This window comes from Calonectris borealis, chromosome 11 (genome assembly GCF_964195595.1).
Source record: "Calonectris borealis chromosome 11, bCalBor7.hap1.2, whole genome shotgun sequence".
Lineage (NCBI taxonomy): Eukaryota > Metazoa > Chordata > Aves > Procellariiformes > Procellariidae > Calonectris > Calonectris borealis.
In genome coordinates, this window is record NC_134322.1 from 2,498,149 (window position 1) to 2,520,449 (window position 22,301).

At 53.9% G+C, this 22,301-nt stretch overlaps 1 protein-coding gene across 1 annotated transcript in view; it reads right to left on the bottom strand.

Moving 5' to 3' along the window:
• The window catches only part of SMAD6 (SMAD family member 6), a 44,444-nt gene extending 33,762 nt beyond the window's left edge, over window positions 1–10,682 (bottom strand). Inside the window, exons 1-3 of the mRNA XM_075159725.1 lie at window positions 8,860–10,682; window positions 6,400–6,456; window positions 4,589–4,666 (exon numbers count right to left, since the gene is read on the bottom strand). Coding sequence (XP_075015826.1) covers window positions 4,589–4,666; window positions 6,400–6,456; window positions 8,860–9,652 — 928 coding nt within the window. The 5' untranslated portion in view covers window positions 9,653–10,682. The remainder of the gene's footprint in view (window positions 1–4,588; window positions 4,667–6,399; window positions 6,457–8,859) is intronic.
• Between the last annotated feature and the right edge of the window lie 11,619 nt (window positions 10,683–22,301).

Genomic DNA, 22,301 nt, shown 5'->3' on the forward strand with positions numbered 1-22,301 from the left:
AGTGGGTTTTAAAATATGCTTCCTTAAGTTCATCCTAAATATTGCTGGAAGCAGAAAAACCCTCCGGCTCCCGCTCTGGAGCTGTGGCATCGCTTCAGCGGGGCCGAGTCTCCAGCCGGGATGGACGGGCACGCTCCCGCCTTCCTCCTCCCTTCGGGGGTACAGGGACCCTGCTCCCCAAATCCGACACCCCCAGTCCCACCACTGCCCTACAAGCAACTTCTCCACCTTCCCAGGCCTTGGGGAAAACCCAAAACAACTTAAATAAGCTCCAGTCCATTCAGTCTCTCTTTGTTTCTCCTCTCTTAATTAATCACTCCTCCAACAAATCGCCAACTCACAATTTCTTCTTTCGGATGCACATTCCCAGCTACAAAGGGGTTCACCAGAGCTGAAACTCTTGAAGAGTTTTAGCACGCGGGAAGTGAATTGATTTCAAAGTCTAAAAAAAATAAATCGGTAATTTTAGAAAAACCTAAAGCAGCATCTTCCCTGGCTTCTCGCTGCTGGCGCAACCCCTCTCGCCAGCCCCTGCTGCCCCCACTCTCCTCCCACCCTTCTCCCACTCCCAGCTCTCACTTCTCCCCTGGTAGCTCTTATTTCTCCTCTTCCCTCTGCTCAGGTGCCCTGCCCACCGCCGAGCCGCAATCCCTCCTCCTGCCTGAACCCACCCAGTGCTGAGCATCCCCTAACTCCGGGCACCGGCTCGGGGCAGGAGGACCGGGTGCAGGATGCGGTCCTCCGGCACGCTGCAGAACTGAAGGGAGGCGGGTCGGACACGGACACCCGCGCTCGGCAAGGAGCCCTTTCCCTCCGGAAAACCCTGCCACACACCGGGCTGAGCCTCGCGGGCAACATCGGTTCACAAAGGCATTTCCATACGAACAATGAAACTTTCCGCGCAAACACTGGTGTGACTCCCGATTACACGAGGAGTAACGAGCAGGCATGTAGGGACACATGAGACAGGCTCTAGCGATGAGTGGCTCATTTTGAGGAAAAATAGCTCATAAGAGCTTGGCACTGACTGCTACAGGCATAGTCTTCGTTAAGTATCTTCAATGGAGACACCCAGCCGGTGCGGGACTTCTGCACGGCGGCCGGGGACTTTGCTGCAAGGCAGCAGTGAGCTGCACCCATCACTACCTGTCTGCTCCTCCAGCTAATTACTCATCCGTATTTATTATTGCTCCAGAGAAAACCCACGACCCAACATTTCTGCAGTCTCTAGAGGATGGACAAGCTGCTCCAGACCTGCAGCAGCCACGAGCGATGGTCCCGTCAGCGTGGAGACCGACGGGAGGCTCCCAAGCAGCAACACCACCCTTTGCTCTCCTATCTGTGCTCACCCCTTCCCCTCCTGCATGGTCCTTGGGACCTCCGGAATTTAATGCCACCACTAACGAGAGCTCTGGTCACTACTTGTAGGAATTCATGGGGCTTTTTTAGCCGGAAGGACAGACGGACGCAGCGTGCTGTGCAAGGGCAGCGCCGAGGAGCAGGGCTATTTCATGGTCTTTAAGAGAGCGTCCTTCACAGGGAAGGTGAGGGATAACCCCGAGGGATTTAGGGGAAGGCAGGGAATCCCAAAGCCCGTGGCCCACATCTGCTCCAGCACGTCCCCACCGTACTGAACCAGTTCCCGCAGCGGCGGCGCAGCCCTCTACAAGCCTGGCAAGTCTAACGGGTACAGCAGCTTCTTGGCATGTGGTAAAGGAGCCAAGTCTGAGGGGAAGGGAAAAAAAAAAAAAATTACTACAAATGTTCCATCAATTATGAGTCACGGGGCTGAGCTTTTGTTTCTGCCTTGCTGGATTTTGCCCTTTCCCTGGTATTTCCCCAGCTCCGGCCGGGGGAGCCGCGGGGATGCCAACACCGGCCAAGGCTCCGCCGGCACCCGGGGGACGGCACAGCCCCGGCCGGGGGAACCACCTGGGCTCAAAACACAACTCCCAAAACAGCAGGTTTTCTTCATTTCTGCTCCCCAGGCGTACATGGCTGCAGAAACAAATCTAATGAGGGAAAGATGGAGCCCCTCTCCGTACTCCCGTAAGCCTGAATGGGACACTGCTTCAGCTCAGAAGATGGAAACTTCGGGATCAAACACCTCCGAGTGCCTTTTCCCACCAACCCAGATCTTCCCAAGCCATTCACTGAGAAATCAGGAGCATCCCCAATCCGAGGGAAATGCTGCGGCTGGACACTGCTCCTCGGACAGACAGCTTCATTTCACGACCCAAACGCTTTGAACCTCAGACGAAGAGGACTCTGGGGTATCGTCCATCGATCCCGTTCACGACACGGACGGTCCCAGCCGCACAACTACTCGCAACCTGCGCTTCCAGTTAGCATTGACCGTTCCTCTGGATTTTATAGTGAGCCTGCTAGTTCATTGAAGACTTTTTCCTATTTTTAAGAGCAGTATTATAGCCATGAAAAGGTCTACTTCAAAAAGAGGGTTTTTTTTTTTAAATTATACATATGACAGAGATGATCTTTTGACTTCATGCTAAAGCTTCCTGTTTAGAAGTTCATCAAGTAAACGAGTAACAGTAGAAGAATGGTTCTCTTTGTTATCCAAAATTGAATTCTGTGGTTTTAGTAGGAGAAGCCTTTTTGATGATCAAAGATGAAGCAATAAATAGTAGTGGCTTGATGCTAGATCCAAAATGTACTTATTTTTGGAACGGGAGTTAAACACACATTGAGCTCCTTCGGTACACACAAGAAAAAGCAGGAAAGACCACGTGCTCTGTGTATCATTTACACAGCCCTACATTTCAAGCAGACCTATTAAATAAGTTGAAATGGAGAATAAACAAACTGAAATATGGCAGATACACTGGAGTCTAAGTGTTTTTTTTCCTTTTACTTCCCCGTGATGACAAGTATGGGTTAACTTCAGTGAAGCTCTTATCCTCTTTCAGCAATCATGAGCACTGGGGAAAAATAAATCACACAGCCCCAGACTCTTATTAAAAGTTACACCATTGGAAACTACACGGGGGGAGAGGAGGTATCCGATTTCAGTACAATCTCGGTCACATGTTATCATTATATTGTTCAAGTAAAAGTTAAAATCTCTCTTGTATTCCAGAAAATCCACCAGATGTCCCATAAAGGACTCAGCTGTGAGAGAAGCTAAACCATTACGTCCTCAGAAACCCCGGTTTTCAAACTCGGCTGCTATAATTAATGGCAATTATCAAGTTACAATAAAAGCCATGGGCATGGGGAGCTTTACGGACGTGTATCCCGCCCGAGGAATGTTTGTTAGGAATTGCAAACACATATTTATTATAGCACAACCCTGAACGATCCAACTCCTGGCTATCAATTGTTCCCCTGCTATGGACACTTGGCAGCACAACAAAAGCAAGGCAGCCGGCACGCTGGATTCAGCACGCGGCAGCACCGCGGCAAAACCAACTGCGGCAGGAGAACCTTAAAGGAGAAGGAGAAGGGAAAATCCCCGAAGGGAAACGCGCCACCATGCCATGACACTGCGGTGCCGTGCTGGTTAAACGCTCTTTAAAGTGCTGTGAAGTCGGGATGGGTTTAAACATCCCAAGGAAGTCGCAGGTCTCACCAAACTGGCCGTAAACTCTTGCAGGCAGAGAACGAGAAGAGAAAAGCCACAGCTAACGGACCAGCACCCCGAGGGTCCCCTCCACCACCATCCACTTACAGCATCCCCCAGTGAAAGCAGCCAACCCCGACCCTGCACTCAGCAATGCGGCACCTCGGCACCAAGGTGCCCAAGTCCTACTCCACCGCAAAGCCCACCCCAAGGAGGTGCATGGGACTTCATCAGGATGAAGGTTTGTCTATGTTCATCTTAGCTCTCAGACCATTAACGAGGTCATTTCTGACATAGAAATTAAACCTGGTCCTATAGGCAGGTCCCTCCTGCCCCCCATGCAGTCAGCACGGATGGGATGGGACACCAGCGGGGCGGGACGTGAAACAACCATCGCAGCCAGAGCCCAACGCCAAGCAACTGAAAGCCCCAACTCTACCTGCTTGCAGGTAAAACCACCCCAGGCCTTACAGAGCACCATTAAATGAATGAAAAGGGTGGGGCAGAGCAAAAACCAGGACCTAATTAAGCAAAACTTTGTTCAGGAGCTTCAATGGCATCGTAGCTGGGAGCTCTGCTCACGAAAGCAGAGTTTGCAGCGTAGGGCCAGGACCCAACAGGTAACGCAAGCTGGACGGACTCGGCAAGAACCACCACAAAGCGGCATCATTTGAAAAGGCCATGAAAATGGTGACGATCACGACCCTGGGGCTTGAGCGAGGTCTAGGCAGCTTCCATGGGGGACACACGTGGCCCCGTGGCCACCTCCCAGACGTCCCCACTTGTCCCAGCACGCCCATCAGACAAACAGCATCTTACAGCAACTCGCAGAGCACAGACGTCTCTGAACCATCAACTCAAACAGCTGCTCTTTTTTTCCTTCTCTTCAGGCCAAGACTATAACCCAACAGCAGCAGCACAACCCCCCGTCTCCTCCTGCGGTCCTGCCCCAGCCACCAGCTCCCCGGCGCAGACCACGCGTGCGGGAAGGCGCAAACATCTGCCAACCTGAGAAGTCTCCGGGTGTGACGTTGGGCGAGTTTGTAGCCTCTGTTTCAGTGTAAGACAACGTGGAATCTGATAGATCTGAAAAAGAAAAGAAAAAAAAAGCATTTTTAGTCCTCTTCTGCATCTGCAAGCGCTACGTGAGCACCCGTGGCTCTTTTCCTCCTCGACACCAGCCCACCTCTCCCCAAGAGAAACTCTCCACCGGGCCAGCAAGCAGCGATTAACTTTGTACCTCTACCATGCAAATGCAAAGTTTGAATTGCTTCGACCACAAAAATAACTGCAGTTAAGTTGATCAAACAAGTAGGAACTTGGTGCTTACTGGATTAAGTTACATTAAGCCTCTAAACAATTCATAGTTACTATACTTAATTATCACCATTAAAATTCTTGAAGCTGTTTATTCTTGCTTCCTTCCTTCCTTCCTCTTTGCTGAAGCGAAGGAAACTTTGTTTTAACAAGTTAAGAGTCTTTGTTATTCTCTCTTGCTTACACCCCTCTAATTAAGCGCTCAACTGTTTGCTCACAGATTAACTATTATTTTTCCAATCAAACAAGCCAGTGAAGCAAATTTCGATTCCTGGCTGTTGTTTTAATAAAGTCACGTGTCACTCACGATCATCTCTCCCTGCAGCACAAGCAGTTTCTAAAGGGAATTAACTTGGAAGGGGGAGCGCGGGGAGGGACAACTCCTTTTTTTTCCTCCATACCTAACAAAAAAAAAAAAAACCACCACCCAAAATGAAAAAACCCATGACCAGCAACTTTTGCTTTGTAGGACGCTCCGGTCGCTGCCCCACGTCACAGACCGGCTGCATCGCAGGCAGCTCCCAGGCCTGGCAGGGCAGGGCCTCACCTTTGGCATGGGGCAGCTCCCGCCTTCCCTCGGGGCTGGGTGGGACAGGCACGCTGTCCCGCTCCTATCGCCCTGGCAAACCCCGCCTGTCTCCCCTGCCACCTCCCTGTCCCTGCCCGATGGGGAGCGAAAGCAGCTCGCCTCGGTCATCACCCCCTCTGTAAATCGGAGCCACTGATTACGGGACGAATGCAGAAATCCCACGCTCCCGACGCGGCCACCGCTGCACCCATCCCGGCAGGAAACCCAAGAGGGACGTGGGATTCCTCCCGTCCCTCCCGCGTCTTTGCTTCACATTTACTTGAGCAAGAAGCGGGCGTCGAGAAAGGACGGTCAGGATGCAGCCATGCCAACTCAAAACATCTCCAAGCCAAGGTGCACCAGGCAGGACCAGGCTCTCCAGCAGCCTTCGCTTCACGCCCAGCCTACCCACCCAAGTTGCTTTCACTAGCTTTTTTTAAAAAGCTTTTCTAATTCCTCAGGAAAAGTGAAAAGCCACTCAGAAATTACACAGTGCCGAGTTTCAAAGAGTTGACGTCTCATTTGAATAAGGAGAGGAAGGGTGATAGCCGGTTCCTCCACGGCCCTGCGCAGCCAGGGCTTTAGGGAAATGGCACCCAGGAGCTGCGGCTGCCCCTCCGCTCCGTCATCCCGCAGATTACACACGCAGACAAAACATGGCGTCTGGTAACCTTTCATTACGCCTTCATTAAAAATAGCGCTTCATATTATTTCGGAAAATATGCATGTGCCTACACGGTAATTTGGTATGATAAACTGACATCCATTTACTCTTAAAACCCATCAGCTGATGCTTGCTCAGAAATAATGAGCAGCTGTAAAATCCCGACTTGTTGGCTTTTGCCTGACGTGCCACAGAGGGATGTCTTCGAACCAACACCAGGACTGCACCATGAAAGAGCTGCCGGGAGATCAAAAGAGAGAAAACACGTACCCAGTGGCTTTTGCTCATCATTAGGAGACAGCCGAGAATAGGGAGGTGGTGGAGACTCTGGAAAAACAAAACTTTATGTTAGTGCTGTGTTCGGTTTATCAACGAAACCCTCGCGCCTCCTCTTTCAGGCTAGGAACTCTTCCAAGGTTATAAACACCCAATGGAAGGAAACCCACTTGGAAGCAATTCGAGACCAAGAGTTTTCCAAACCTTTGAAGAATGGGGGTTCCACCTTGACCTTTCAAAGTGGCCTTTACTATTGAAAATGCTGCAGTTCTCCCCTACACCCCCACCCTGCCCGGGCACCCACAACCTGAAGCACACAAAATGGCACGTTGCTCCCTAAAAATGATGCTTTCATCATCTGCGTTGGGAGACCATCCTCCAACCATGGCTCCAACACACACGGACTTAACAAGAGCTCCCCAAACACATCACAAGGACAGAAAAAGGGTGTCGGGTGATGAAAAGACACTCCTCCCTTGGCACACGAAGCCTGACACCAGGGCCCGGGCTGGCTTCAGCCAACAAGCCACCAAAGTAACTTTAGTCCATCCCAACAAACCCCTCGGCACACGAGCGGCTCAGCAGCAGAGGCCTCCCGTGATCCCGCTCAGCCTCTCCTGCCCCGCTCACCCCGACCTCCGTTCAGCAGAGCTCCCAAGCACACGCTCGGCTTTAGGCAGCAGCACTCCAGCAGTCACGCGCTTAAAGTTAAGCAAGTCCTTAGAAGTGCTTTGCTGAATCAGGTCATCTAGCTGGCTCTGGCTGTCCTTGTAGGAGTCAAGACCATGCGAAAGGCTGACAAAGGTCCTCCGTCAACTTTGTGCACTGGTTAGAGAGGGGTTTTTTTCTTCTAAATTATGGCAGTGATGTGTTTCTTGAATTATAACTTGCTAAAATTGAGGAGTGCCCAGCCAGCTGGGCTATATCGTGGCATCGGCATTGAGCAGACACTGACTTCAGTGAGGAATTGTACTGAAAGTCAGTGGCATCAGACTGACGCCAGACTACTGAAACAAGGGTGTGCTCCTCAGCTCCCACACGGATCCGAAAGCAAGGCCCTCAGCCCAACTACTGCAGCTCAGCTTGGGTTAGTTCATTAACAACAACCTCAGCATCCCCCATGCGATGGCTCTGGGATGGCCTGTGGCCATTTACTGTTTCTAAGAAAAGGTTCCTCATCTCCCCTAACCAAAAAAGCTGCCCAGCAGCGAGATGCTCTTCTCACAGGGTCTCAAGATAAAAAATAATGGTGCCAATGTCCCAATCTGGCTGTAACTGCCCAACCTGCACCACGCACAGCGGGCTGGTCCCACGCTAGAGCCAGACCTGCTGCCACAGGGGACTTCTTCGAAGCACCAAGGCGTTTTCACATGGCTCAGCTACGTCACCCCACAGTAAACCGGGTGACAAACACGGACACGGATGGTCTCTGCAGGGAGCCATGCAAGCACTTGTGGAAAAGGGCATCAAGGCCTTTCCCGAGCTCCTGCCACCGTCCCCAGCGCCCGGACGACACGGGTGGGGCCCTGGCACAGTCACCCACTATCAAAATGATAAGGAGCCACTCGATAAAAGCTCTGCTCTCTACTACTCCCTGCACAGGGCTTGCAGCCATACACCACTGGGAAAACAACTACCGCTGCAGGAAAGCAACTGGGAAACTTGGACCGTTTCTAAAATAAAATGCACAGTTCCTACAAATGCACATCTACTCCAATGCACATCTACTCCAACTGAAGCAAAAAAGCTGCTTCCAGCCTCTAGCGATCTTTGGGGGAAGCACGCCCAGCACAGAAGTTTCTTTTAAAGAAGTGATGCAAAGCGAGGCAGGATCCCGGATTGCAAAATAAATAAAAAAAAAAAAACAAAACACCAAAGCTTTTGCCAAGAAAGGGACCGTCAGCAGGAGGTCGGTGTCCTCCAGGATCCCTCTGCCCGCGGTAAAAAAAAAAAGAAAAACCCGAGAAACGCATGAGGTCCAGCTCCCCCCGCTTCCACGCGGGTTCGGCGTTCCCTCGTGGCCGGGGCATCCCCCGCAGCCCCCTCCCGGCCGCGGCCCCGGTGCGCCCGGCGAGGCCCTGCGGCTTTAAGCCGGCGGCGGTAATTGCCCGGCTCCCCGGCCGCTCCGATAAACAGCGAGCCAGGCTGGCGCCAGCAGTACGCGAACTGCATATTATCGCCCCTTCTGCACCTAAATAGCAGGGGGACCTCCGCGGGAAGGGAGGGGGGGGGGGGGGAAGAAAGGGCTTTTCAAGCACAACTGGGAACCGCTCTCGACTGCGGGGGGGGATGCCAGCACGGGGGACCCCGGGCCAGGCGCATCCCGGCCGGGCATCCCCGCCGCTGCGCGGGGCCGGGCTGCCCACGGGAGTTCAAATAACCCGCGGAAGGAGCCAGAAGCCCCAAAGGGGTGGTGGGGGGGGAAAGGCCCCCGATCCCCCCCCCGCTCCTCACCTGGCCCACAGAGGCGGCTGAAGTGGTAGGGGTTGCAGCAGACGGTGGGTCCGTCGGCCACGCCGAAGCTCTGGCACTCGCAGAGAGGCTTCAGCTCGGCGGGGTGCTGCAGGTCGGGCCAGCGGAAAAGTTTGCCCAGGAGCAGGTGGGGGGGCGCCGCCTGGCCCCCCAGGCGCACCTCGGTGCGGGCCACCAGCACGCAGCCGCTGGGCATGCCCCCGCGGGACTCCACCGCCTCCAGCAGGCTGTCCAGCGAGCGCTCCTTCAGCCGCTTCAGCAGCGAGTAGGTGACGGCCTTCAGCTCCTGCTCCAGCAGCAGCAGCCGCGACCGCGCCTCCCGGCCCCGCCGCTCCGGGGAGCCGCCGTCGGTCGCGCCATCGGGGCTGGAGGGGGCGGCGGCGGCGGGGGGCTGGGGGCCGCCCGGCTCCCGCTCCTTGAAGAGGCAGCAGGTCACCGTCCGGCCGTCGCTCTCCTGCGCCCGCCACGGGCTCGCCCCCTCGGCGCCCTCCCGCCGCGGCGGGGCGCGGAGCCGGGCCCCGCTCCGCTCCGCCATGGGGTCCCCGCGGGGCGCCGCCTCGCCCGCCGCCCCGCCGCGCCGCTCCTCCGCCTCCCGCAGCAGGCTGCGCGCTACCGCGCGGATCTCCGCCGAAGGGTTTTTCTCCGGGATCTTGCAGCTACCGGTGGCTCCGAGGTCGTGGCCGCTCCTGGCGCTCCCATCTCCGCCGTCCCTGTCCGGAATGACGCGGCTCCTCCAAAGTCGCCGCACCAGCCCTGAGCGTTTGGACCTGAACATACGACACGCGGGCGGCCGGGGGTCGCGTCGCTCTCCGCCGCTACCCCCCCCCTCCTCCGCGGGGCTCCTCGCTCCGCCGCCGGCTCTATCTCATCTCAGGCTGCCCGCAGCACCCGGCGCGGCGGTTCGTTTCCCCGCGGCCCTGCCCAGCGAATCGCCGACGGCCCGCGGCGGGGCCGCACCATGGGGGGAGGCGGCGGGGAGGGAGCGCGGCGCGGGCATAGACGGCGCCGCGGGGGCTGCGCCGACGCCCGCGGCGGTGCGGGGCCGCTCCCGTGGCGGCGCTGGGGCTCGGGCGCGCCGCGCCGTGCCCTACATCGGCTGCCAACGCGCGGCCAGGCGGGGAGCGGCGGGGGCGGCCGGCGGGGGCGCGGGACGGGGCCGGGGAGAGCCCGGGGCAGCCGCCCCTCGGCGGCTCCAGCATACAACGGGGCGGGGAGGGGGGGGTGGAGTGCCCCGGCGCGGGGGTGCCGCCCGGCGGGGAACTGGCGCCGGGTCCGCGCTCGGAGGTACCGCTTCCCTTCGGCCAAAAATAGTAAAAAAAAAAAAAAAAAAAAAAAAATTAAAAAAACAGGCAAAAAAAAATTAAAGAATCAAAAGAGCGAAGAGCCAGCAGCAGAACCCAGAGCGAAGGCCGGTGTCAGCACGTGAGTTGTACGTATCCCAGAGGCGCGGCCGCAGGTCCCGCGGTCGGGCGCGCAGCGGGTCCGCTCCCGCGGCCGGCGGGTCCCCGCGCTCCCCTGCGCGCGGCTGCCGGGGCCGCCGCCGCCTCCGCGCTCGCTCGCGCCCGCCCGCCCTCGCTGGCTTTTGTGTGGCTGGGGCGCGCACGCAGGGCCCCTCGCGAGCGGCGGCGCGATTGGCTGCCGCCCATCATGTGCCAGTCTAGACACTTTGGCGGCTCCGCGCGGCACCGAGCGTTGCGCAAACACCGGCTCAAGTTTCCGAACTCTTAAAGGGACACGCGCCCCGCTGCCCCCCTCGCCAACGGGGGGAGCCCCCGCCCTCCCCGCCGCTCCGGGGAGGCGCCTTCCCCCCCTCCCCCGCCCCGCGGGCGGGCGGCGGCAGCCTGCCCCCCGCGGGGACCGGGAAAGGGCGGGGGGGGGGGCGGCCCGCCCCGCCGCGGCCGCCCGGGGGAAAGTAGGTCAGGGCGGCGCGGCGGCGGCGCAGGGGTTAAGGCCGCTCCCCCCCGCCGGAGCCGCCGCGGCGGGACACACCCCCGCGATGTATCAACTTGTCCGCCGTGGCAAAAGTTCAGGCCCGGCGCGCGCCCATTGGCCCGCCGCCGCGTGACGCCAGGCCTCGCCACCGCCCATTGGCCCGGACGCCTCGCCGGCACCGCCCCCCTCCCCCTCCTCGCGCGGCGCGGCGTGCCCGTGAATGAAAGACATTCCGCGGGCGCCGCGGGCCGCGCCGCGCCGGGTCCCTGCGCCCGCCGCCGCCGCGGGGGCCCAGGGCGGCGGGGAGCGGCCGCCGGCGGGGGGCGGCGTGCCCCGGCCGCGGCCCCGCGGGGGAGGCGGGCGGGCGCCGGCAGCGCCGCGGCGTGGCCGCCGCCAGCGGGGGGGGGAGCAGCGGCCCCGTGGGGGAGGCACGGCGCCGCGTCGCGCCCCACGCGGCCGGGTGAGATTGCCGGCGGCGGCGGAGGGAGGCTGCCGGTGGGGAACGGCGGGTGGTGATGGGACCCTCCCCCGCCCCAAAAAATACTCAAAAATCAATAAAACCCCCTAAAACGGCGATTCTTCTGCTGACGCCGCAGCGGCCCCACTCCCCCGCGTGGAGGTTCCACGGACACATCGGCCACTGCCCGTGGCAGGGACACGCTGCGGCAGAAGCGGCTCCTGCAGCCGGCCCCGCTCCCCGCGGGGGGCTCTGCTCACCCGCACCCGCGAGGGGACTGTCCCTGCGCCCGTGGACAGCGGCTTCGTGTGAATCCGTGGGAACCTGCTCCTAGGTTTGTCCGGAGGATCAGCCTGACAACCCACTGGGGAACTTTACTAATGAGTAAAAATAAATCTTGGCAATTTATTTCCCAGTAGTTGACCAGCTAGGGGAAAAAAAAAACCAAACAAAACAATAAAAGTATCTCAACCAACAAATTGTGGGCAACCTGGACGTTCATGGTTTTTCTCTGGGCATCTCTGGGTAGGTCTTGCCGTAACCGAAGCCTTATGTCCGCATTTCCCCAAACCTGCACTAATACACCTAAGAACAAGATTTAAATACACTCGGTTAAGTTAGTACAATTTTTTTTATGGCAAACTTAATTTGCATGTATCAGCTTAACATAAGGGATTCCAAAATACTCCCATTTAAAATCAATACGTGTGTGCCGCTGAGGTTTGCACCAACGTAATTATAACATATAAATAGATCTTTTGACTTTGGGGTTACTTCTGCCCCTACTGACCTGTAGGACCAGGGGCAAAGCTCCTTTTCCCCTGCCCTTTTTGGGTGGATTTTAGGAAATGTGTGGTTTGCCTTGTTAAAAATGCAATGTAAAAAATCATATAAATCCTGTAAGGGACCTGCTGCCTCTGCCATTGGGTTTCCTAACTGCTGCGGACGGGGGATTGATGGTCCCGAGCAGCGCTGACCTCCTCCGATCGGCTCCCTCCCTGCGTAGAAACCAAACTGGGAGTAAAAACAGATGATGTTATCTGGGTATTGACTCACTTTGCGTGGAAATAATGTCCCAGGGTGGCCATGCTAAAACCCAACGCTCTCACCGACCTGCAGAGCAGCGACATTTTACACCTATAGCTCGGTTTAGAGCTATTTACAAAAGCCAGCCAACATCCCACTGGGTAGGAAAACGCTATTAGCCTTTTTTCGCGTTAGGGAATAAAGACAAGTTAAAAGGCACAGAAGGGCTGCAAAAAGGATTCAGCTTCAGACCTGGAAGCAGAAATCAGGATTTCCTGGATCTTGGACCCAGGCAGGATCCCTGCCCATCCCCAGGCTGCTCAAGAGAGGTTCCAACGCTTATTTAAAATCCACATCAATCGACCTGTCCTGCATGACCCCAAGATTTACCTCCCTAAATGCAGCTGATGCTTTTCTTTCCAATATCATATTTACAAACTGTCATCCAAATTAGAATATGTCACAAATGTGCAATTACCAACATTTAAATATATATAAATCTTAAATATAGCACTGTTTAAACTGAGGATAGGTTATTATTTCAGCAAGCAACGTATTACTGCTTATCCAACACTATATAATCATGGTGCGAGCAATATGGCACGAAGAACAATGGAGCTTTCACGGGACCCGGGGCGGCCGACCATCTCTGCGGGCACAGGTATGTGATGGAGAAGTCCTGATTTCACCCAGAGAACATCCATTTCAGCTCTTGCAACAAGAGTACATTGTTCCATGCTCTAACGTGGGCAAGAAAAACAGAGCGCTCAATTGTACTTGTCATAATGCACATATAATTTATAGTAATGTTGGTTATTAAAGGATTTCTAGTAATTAACAGCAATGTGCTCTTTCACTGCCTTTTTCCCCCCCTCTTTTTTTTTTTGCCTGTCATAATAACAAACATTCCTGGGAGATGCTCTGGAACACATCCTATAGGTCTTGGCACAAAAGCTGGAGAGAAGCTTTTGAAAGCCTGCCAACCTTATCTGACACGGATCTCCCAGGTACTATATAAAGCCAAATCCTCTTGGGCCCAGGAGGACCGTGGGTGGCCGGGAGCACCGGCACCAACCTCTTCCCAAAGCCAAACTGGAGCCGGGATGGGGGGAGAAGGGCCAGCGCTGCCATTGCGCCCACGCCAGCACAGTCGAAGGCATCAGCAGAGCCCAAACCCGCAGGCACGGACCCCCGCGCTCCGGGGTTTCAGCAAGGAAAAATAATCGCATCATTTTCTGCTTTTTTTTATCTCTAGTATTTTGTACGTTTCCGGTCAAAGAGAAGGATGCAGAGGTTAAAACACAAAAGGAGTAACTGCCTTTTAAATACTGTTTTAACAGCTCAATTTGTAGATTATTTTAATGTCTTGAAAATGGGGTTGAGACGGGGACCTCGTTGCCTGGATGCCGAGGGGCAGTGAAGGCTGGGGGACACACGCACCCCCGTTTCATCCCCTGGGAATGGGGGCACAGAGCGTATGAGCCCGGCCAGAGAAACCACGACAAAACTGCTGCGCCAGAGCGAGGGGCTCTGCCAAAAACTAAAATGCCTCATAAAATGAGGCTGGTTTTGCTGGAAGCTGATTTTGAAAGGAACCAGAGAAAAAAACTTTTGACAACAGCAGAATGTCCCGTTTCCTTTGTTTTAATGACATTGCCGTGATTTTCCAGTTCAAACCGACTTTTCATTTTACTCTTGCAAATGTTATATTCTGTGCGGTAACACACTGTGATAGGACTTTGGACCATCTTCAAAATGGAAAAAGCTAAAATCAGAACAAGGCATTTTGATAAATCCAAAGTTAAAAAAAAAAAAAGTTTGAAGAATTTTCCTTTATGGAGAATTTCACAATTGCTGGGCTCCATGCTCCCAGACCTCGGCATCTTGAAACCCTTCATGCAGCGGATGTGATCTCACCCCACGCCTCGGCGCGTGCCCCCGTCCCGGGCGCGCTGCAGCCACGGCAAAGCCCATCCCGGCTCCTCCGGGCTCGAGTTGTAGCCGCCCTTTGCCACCGCTCCTGGGACATACGTGAGGGCACGCATCAGGGGAATGCACGGGTTGTTTCACATCACCGTACGCCGAGTTAAGACCTGGGATGTGCCACCTTCGCGTCTTTTCCAGTTGGCAATAAATGCAGATTGCAGATGGCTCCGAGGCAGCCGGAGGTCAGTGGTTTGCACAGACTGCTCTGAGTCGTGTGCCCGTGAAACGGGGCTTAGCTTGAGCGCGGTGGATTCGCCTGCGGGAAGCACAGCTCGCGTCCTGCCGACCTCGCACCCCGAAAGTGGGTTTGCACGTCCCACTGCAGCAGGGCTTGCACACAGAGCCTGCATGCGCACGGCAGCATCGCACCCAGACCCCGACCCGCTGGAGGCAACCCCGATGTGTGTGACAATGCAGCGGGGTGGGCAGACAGGCTGCCCAGCTGCTGGCAGGCATGGCAGGCACCCACGCGGCTTTTGCCTGCATCCCCACGGGGAGCAGAGCAGCCGCTCGTCTTCTCCCGGTGAAGCTGGGACATCCCTGCACGACCCTCCTCCCTGCCAGAGACGCCCAAGTCGATGCATTTATATCCTAGCACGGTGATACAGCCGGGAGGGTTTGCACCAGCAAAGTTTGCACTGTGGCACCTTTACCTCCAAGTGGGATGAAAGTTTCGCCACCCAGGGACCCCATCCAAATCCCCACCGGATCTGGTGGCACCGCGGCGGGTGCTGCATTTGCTGCCCAGGTCCAGCCTGTCCCACGGGGCTCAGGGGGTGAACCGGGGCTGAACCGGGGCCATGGCAGCCAAACTGCATAGGGATGAGTTGAAATTAAATACCCTCCAAAATTTATCAGAATCAGGAAGGGGACAGGGGAAAAAAGGGACAAAATCCGATAGAAATTCACCAAATACTGCATTTCGCCCGACCTGAAATTAATGTTAATGGGTTAATGGAAACTCCACAAGGCAAGAGCTGCTGAGTTTCCAGGCTTTTCAAGGCCCTTCCCACGAGTATCTGCTGTGGGTGGGGACAAGCTGACTCACAGTTTCCAGGGCTGTAGTAACATTTCAACACCCCAGCACTCCAGCCTTGGGGACTGATGGCAAAGAGCACATTCCCAGCAGAGTGGTTGGGAAGTTTTTTGACAACATGTTTTCTTGTGTCAGAAAATGTCAGTTTGGCAAAACCAAAACTTTTTTTTTTTTTTTTTTGGTAGCAAACTACCAGTTTCCACGAAGAGCTGCTTGGAAAGGTTGCCTGGGCTCAAGTCCGACTTTCTAGTCAAACCCACAGAGGTAAAATCATCTCCCAACAGGTCCTCACCTGTGGTGCGGTGATGGCACCCATCCATGGTGGTCCCCACCCCAGGAGAGGCCCCCTGCTTGGAGCAGGGACATGGCCTCTTGCATCCCAGGAGAAGACCCAGCTCTACAGGTGATTGCAGCCCCATTTCTTTAAATCTCTTCTGGGTGGAGCTGGACCATTTTGTGCAAATAATTAAGCAGTTATTCAGGGAGAAAGAGTCCGACTTTAACACTGGAGATGAGAGCACCCATCTGAGATACGGGGTATTAGGTTCAGTTCCCTGGTTTGGGTCAGGACAAACAGGGATTGAACCACAAGTCAGGCCAGTGCCATGAGTACAGGATTGTCCCCTGTGCTGCTGCTTTCATTTTGTAGGAAAACAAACTCAAGCATCCCATTGCTGCAATCCAAGGGAAGCACTGCTGTCTCAGGTTTTGTATGACAGAAAGGCTGCCTTCATCCAAACCTAATGCCAGCCTCCACAGCAGAGAAAGGTGGTTTTTTCCCCTTAACAAAAGCTGTATTTCCATCTCTCTCAAGCTGCCCCTCTTCCCGAACATGGCCAGAGGGACCTTGTTTAGTCCCGCTGCCTTGAGGTGTCATCTCACATTCAGCCAGAGACAAATATTCACACACTTTCTCCATTTGAAAAATATAGAACAACTAAAGATGTATCCTTGCTACGAAGTTGCATTATTATATATTCCAGGCAGTGTGAAGTGAAAAGAGAAATTTTGGGGAGTATCACAGAAGGTGCGTCTCGCTGCCAGGGAGAAGGTGGCTGGGCTGGACCGGCGGTGGCTTCGCAGCCTGAAGTCACTCGCTGCCAGCCTCAGTGAAGGTGAAGGATGCTGAAGCAGAAAGAGCTGCGGGGCGCAGCTTTCCCACGGGATCCAATCCATGGAGGAGAAATAGCAGCAAATATCACAGCAATGAACACAGTCCTCTTACAATGTCCAAACCATTTGCATCTGCTGTTTCTCCTAGGCTAAAATGCAATTTTTCCAATGGCTCTTGTATCAGTCGTAGGGCACACGGTGAAACATGAAGAAGGAGGAGCATCTTCTCCCGTCTTTCCCAATGGTGCTGAAAATCCCGGCCGAGGAGACCACTTCTCTCCGAGCAGGCTCAGGCAGACACCGTCATAAAACCCAGCGTAACCTCAGCGAAGCAGAGCTGTCCATACATTGAAAAGGATGAAGAGCTCCACAAGGCGTGCCGGGGCTTCCCTTCACCGGCGTTATGGGGAAGGCGGTCGGCGAGTGCGTGCTGCCGGCAGCCCATCCGGCTTTCCGCTGGCCGCCTGCGCGTGGCTGCGTCTCAGGCTTGTGGCAGGTCCGACTGGCAGGCGCAAACCAGCCAGGGAAAAAGGAGAAGCCGTTGGACTTGAACCGAACCCAAGCCAAACTTCTTCTGAGGTTCAGCAAATTTCATGTCAATAACTTTTATTCCTCCTCCAGCAGCCAATACATTTCCTGAGTGCGGGCCGCACCAGCAATGTGCGCCGTCGTCTCCCGCGCGAGCCCGTCCTCTGGCCAGCGGGGCAGAATCCAAAGTTGGACGAGATCTGCTTTATCAGCCAGTTCCCGCTGCCTAATCAAACCCAACTCTCAAACCTCCAGAGTTTCACCGTACCACCTCCTCACGCTCTCCTTCTTGATCCCATCCAGGCACCGTTAATTTACCTACACCGTACTTTTTCTTACAACACTCTGGGGAGGCAAGGAATTGCTGTTAACGTCCCCTTGTATTCATCCGGAGGGCTTGCAGTGGGAAGGGCCCTCAGAGGCAGGTCGGTGCCCAGCTCCCATGGAGTCTGGTGGGATGCAGACATCTAATTACCTTTGCTGGTCCAGGGAAAAGTGATTTGCCCAAGGTAACGGGGAGTGTTTGTGCTAAAGAAGGGAACAGAGCTCATGTGGAAGTCCAGGACTGGAAACCTTCTCCACCTGAAGAGGACTGTGCCGGGACACAGGAGCTGCCCTGGGTCTCCACTGCTCGCAGAGCACCTGCGAGCAGCCACGTGCGCTCACCAGCCGGGGAGCCCTTGCCCAAAACTGTTCCTTTCTTTTCCATTTTTCCCCAGCTGAGTGCACTGGATTCAGACCAACAACTGCTGAGAACTGCTGCTCGCTCAGGAGGTTGGTATCAGCCAAGGGACACCACTCCCAGGTTTCAATGGGCTTGCCAGTAGCTACAAGTTAGTTTTGTTGGTCGGATGCTCACTGAAACAGAGCTGATAGTTCCAGTTTGGCCCCTGGTGTCAGCATCTAGGAGAGGCCAGATGGCCCATGGGGACATTGAGGTCTTCTGAGGAGGTTCTCCAGCTGTCATGCCCCAAAACTGCTCTGATCCTGCACTTCTGTCCAGGATGACCGAGGGCAGAAGTTGCTAAACTGCTGTACGCACCCAACGAGTGCTGTAGAGAAGATGGAGGGGGTTAGGCCACGCTCCTCTGAACATGGGTTTCTGAGGACTTCTTGGGGTTGGAAAGCAAAGCTAAAATTCCTCAAAGCAACAGGATCTTGTGGCCCTACCTCTGCTTTACAGATTCATTGATCCACAGCTGCAGGACGTGGATCTCCTGACCACCAATGCAGCACAGAAGTGAACAACAGGCATCATTATTCCTCTGTGCTCTGGAATGAAGCTGCTGATCCGGGGGAAGATCTACCTGCTATCAAACCTTTCAGTGTCTTTCCTGTTGCCATTGACAGCAATTTTCTATGTCCTTTTGAACTGATGATGTAATAAAATGAGGCATGTGGGTGGAGAGCATGAAGACATTAACTCCTGAGCCTTAATCTAGTGCTTTATCCAGGAGGACATCCTACCTCGTGGTCAATTATGAGCGACCACCCTCCAATGGATCTCGCAGCAGTGTCAGCACAGCGATCGGCTTCCAGGACTCACATGAGGAGGGACCAGTGCAGGACAGAGAAGTGGATGGGAAGGAGAAGTCACAGTCAGCCAGTCCAAGGATGGTGCAGCCTCCGAGACTCCAGCAAGAGAGAGATGGACGTGCTGAGCCCAGCCATCCGTCTGCAGGAGAGCAGTTTGGGGATTTCTAGGCCCACAGAAACTCCTAGCATCTACCTCAGCCTCATTCTTTACTTCCCCAGCTGCAGGCGGAACAGCAGGGCTAGCCATTAAACTCCTGTCCTGGGCTGGCTACAGGCGTCAAGCAACATCACATAAAACAGATGCTCTGTTCCAACAGGGAGGGAATTACAACCGCCCGCGTCCACCAGAGGATACATCTAAAAACCACACCACCCATAACAAACACACAGGAGTTTGTCCTTTTTATCAGCATTTATTCAGCAGCCTGTGGAGACAGTCTGCCTTTCTGGAGCCTTTTCCAGGCAGATAACACCCAGTTCTGAAACTGCCCTTTACTTTTTTTTGGCTTGGCTTTGGTGAATTGTCATTTTTGAGCTGGAAAGGGTCTATCTGAGTAAGAAAAACAGTCCAGCGCTGCATGCTGCCACCACGCTGATCAAACTGCGTAATATGCCAAGCCCAGTGCCTTCTAAAAAAAAAAAAATCTACCCCTATCCATATTTACACATACAATTTGCAAACACAAAACTAGAAGTTCCCTGGAAGGACAGGATTAAAAAAAGGATTATTCTATTTGGAGCTGGTCCAGAGAGCAGAGGGAGTATATGTGTATGTCAAAAATGGATTTTAATTGAGGTTTGCTGTGTCCAGTGATGCTCTCCTAGAAGCAGGAGCTAAAAACATGGTGGGGCTGGACGAGAAAGAAGCATAGGTTGACGAAGACATCAAAGTAGATCTGAGAAAGGTCAGATATAAATGGCAACCTGTCCGTTTATGCAATAGTTTGCTCTTCTATTTACGATGGTATTTTCTGGGAAGAGCCGGTCAGAGCCAACTAGGGCAGGCTTATAAAAAGATAATTTTTCTCCCTTAGAAAACACAAAGACAGACAGACTGGGCTGCTGGCTTTTCTCCCTTCCCAAGATCTGCTGCCCTGGGCAATTTGTTCTGTTGCAGCAGCTCTTTGCTGAAGTGACTGGCGTCTGGTCCGCTTCAGAGCAGACGCCAGTCACTCCAGTAAAGAGCTGCTTACCACATCTTTGGTAAATATTTTCTGCAGTGGTGCAGTAGCGTCTTAAAGAGCAGCATTGTTATTTCGTAGGCATCTCCAATAATAACTCAGAGAAAAGCAGCCACAAGACATTAGCAAAAGCTGCTGCCACTGACCAAAACTTTAGAGAAGCAGGAACAGAAGTGGGAAGAGAATAGAAATAGTGACTGAGTCATTGGCTGGAGAGGCTGAATGCAGCAAGGGCAAAAAAAAAAAGGCAGGCTTCAAAAGCTGGTCCCGGGACACGTCTGTGGGACCAGCATGCACTGGTCTGATGCTTCCCCAAATTTCTTGCAACCTCAAAATGGGGATATGAAAATCATTATGGGAAAAAGAGAATATTGTCTTCTCTGTTTTGAGCCTGGACCAAAGGTAGCCGGAGGCTATCATTGCTAAAGTACCAAAACTACGTCTCTTTTTGTGTTGAAACTGATTTTGAGTATCTCTGCTGGCAACTGGCTGCAGGATCTCCAGGGCTTGCTCATGCAGAAGTATGTGAAAATAGAAAGCAGGATTAGGGAGGAAAGGAGCTGACCCTAAAGTCATTGGCACTGCTGGGTGTTACTGAGAGCAAATCATCCCTAAATATACACCAGGACACAGAAGTATACAGTTTGACCCAGCAGTAGCACAGTTGCTTCTTAGACACCCAGCACGCGGAGCAGGCTTTGCTGAGAAAGGAGATGGCGGTTGGAAGCCAGTTGGTCTCCAGGGGATCTTCTCCGTCCCATTGCCACACCATGGAATGAGAAAACCCCTCTCTGAGCAGGCACCCCGCGAGGTCGGTCCTACTGTACCTTAAACTGTGCTGAGAAGCCGTCTCTGCCCAGGAAACTGCTGGCTCCAACATCTCAGGCTGTTGCGAGATGATCAGAAGCAGCAGCTTCTTCCCTAAGGCACCTTGGGTGCCAGCAGCACGTCTCCCCGCCGGGCAGCCGTCCAGCCGTCCCAGCACGGCCACACGTGGGCACAGACCCGTCGGTTTGTGCCTGGATGAAACACCAACCGAGTCAGGCAGCCCTGGAGGTGCAGGTCTCCTCTGGAGACCCCTTATCTCCTTTCGGAGCCACGACTGGGTTTTTCCATAGTTCTGCATGCATTTATGACACTAAGCCCTTTCACTGGTATTTTGGTGCCAGCCGTCCCTAGCAGCCAAGCCCTCGGAGGGTGTAAACTGGCGTAGCTCCTATCACCTTCAGTGGACGAGTCCCAGCCAAAATCTGACCATTTATTTACCTTCTTACGCAGGCGATTACCTGGGACCATGCCTGACCGCACAGCCTGACCCTGCACGCTGGCTCTTACCCACTCTACCCAAAGTCCAGCCCGCGCTACAGCCGGCCTGGCACAGGGATGCAAAACTGTCTGGCTGTCTGGAAACAGCAGAAGGCTTCCCATGGCCCGTTCTCATCCCGGCATAATTTGGGATGAGAACGAGAGGATGGAGCACTGACTGGAGCAGATACCTGGTGACAATATCTGACAGAGAACAAATTTTATATAAGGTGAGTGATTTTTAGCTCTCAGCCTCCTCTTACTCGGCTAGTGAGTGAACAATGATTAACACACAGTGATCAGATGTGGTGAACCGAGACAAAAAAAGCAACGAGAGAGAGGGAGAGAGGAGGAGTGCATGTGCCGAAGAGCTCAGCTGAGCCACAGGAACCGAGTCCCAGCAATTCTTGTCCCACTTTCCATGGGACCAGTCCTCTCTTCCTTGAGCTCCATCCAGCCCTGTGGTAGGGGACAGCAGTTGGTCCACAACACCTAAGGACAAGAGTCATTTGGGAGGAAAGATAATAAATTGTGTTGCGTTAAAAAAAATAATCCCCAAAGCCAGTTTAGGACATCATTTTCCTGTCTCAGCTGCAAGACCTGCCAACACCTGCCAACTGAGGACCGCTGCCACCTCTGCTCCCGCGGCCCCTCGCTGTGACACCGGTCAGTCTTTGTGACAACAACCCACCGGATCGCCAGTGCCACGCACCGAGGACCAGCACGCTGCCAGACGTGGGCCCACGGTCCCCGTACTCTTGATGCAAATGTTAAATGCACAGGACGAGAGAATGACATCAGCCACCCCAACACAAGTTATTAATATCGTCATTAGGCAAACAACAAACGTTTCTCTCAGTCGTAAAGCAAGGGTGGCATTTTTATTAGCTGAGGTTTCCTCCTTTTTTTTTTTCCCCTCCTTTTTTATGGCCGTATCCACAAATGCTGAGAGCCAGAGGGAATTATTTGTTACTTACATTAAAGCAAGAAGCCATCAGACCACAGCACTACAACCACTCCCCATATCATTATTTTCTTCTTTTGGATTTATATGAACCTCATTATTAAACCTTAGCTAATGCAGACATCCTAACAATGCACTGAGTGCTAATAACTGCTAAGCAGCATTATTAATTATTGTAATTACAGCATTTAAAATATATTTTGATTATATTGAAGAGAATACTTTCCTACTTTTCCAACCAAAAAAATCCACAAATGTAGCTTATTAACACTAATTCTATTCTTATTGGTAAAACTATTGTTAGATTTCAAAGGCAGCTAGTCTGGGCCCTAAAAAAATATATCACGCTGGGATGGCGTG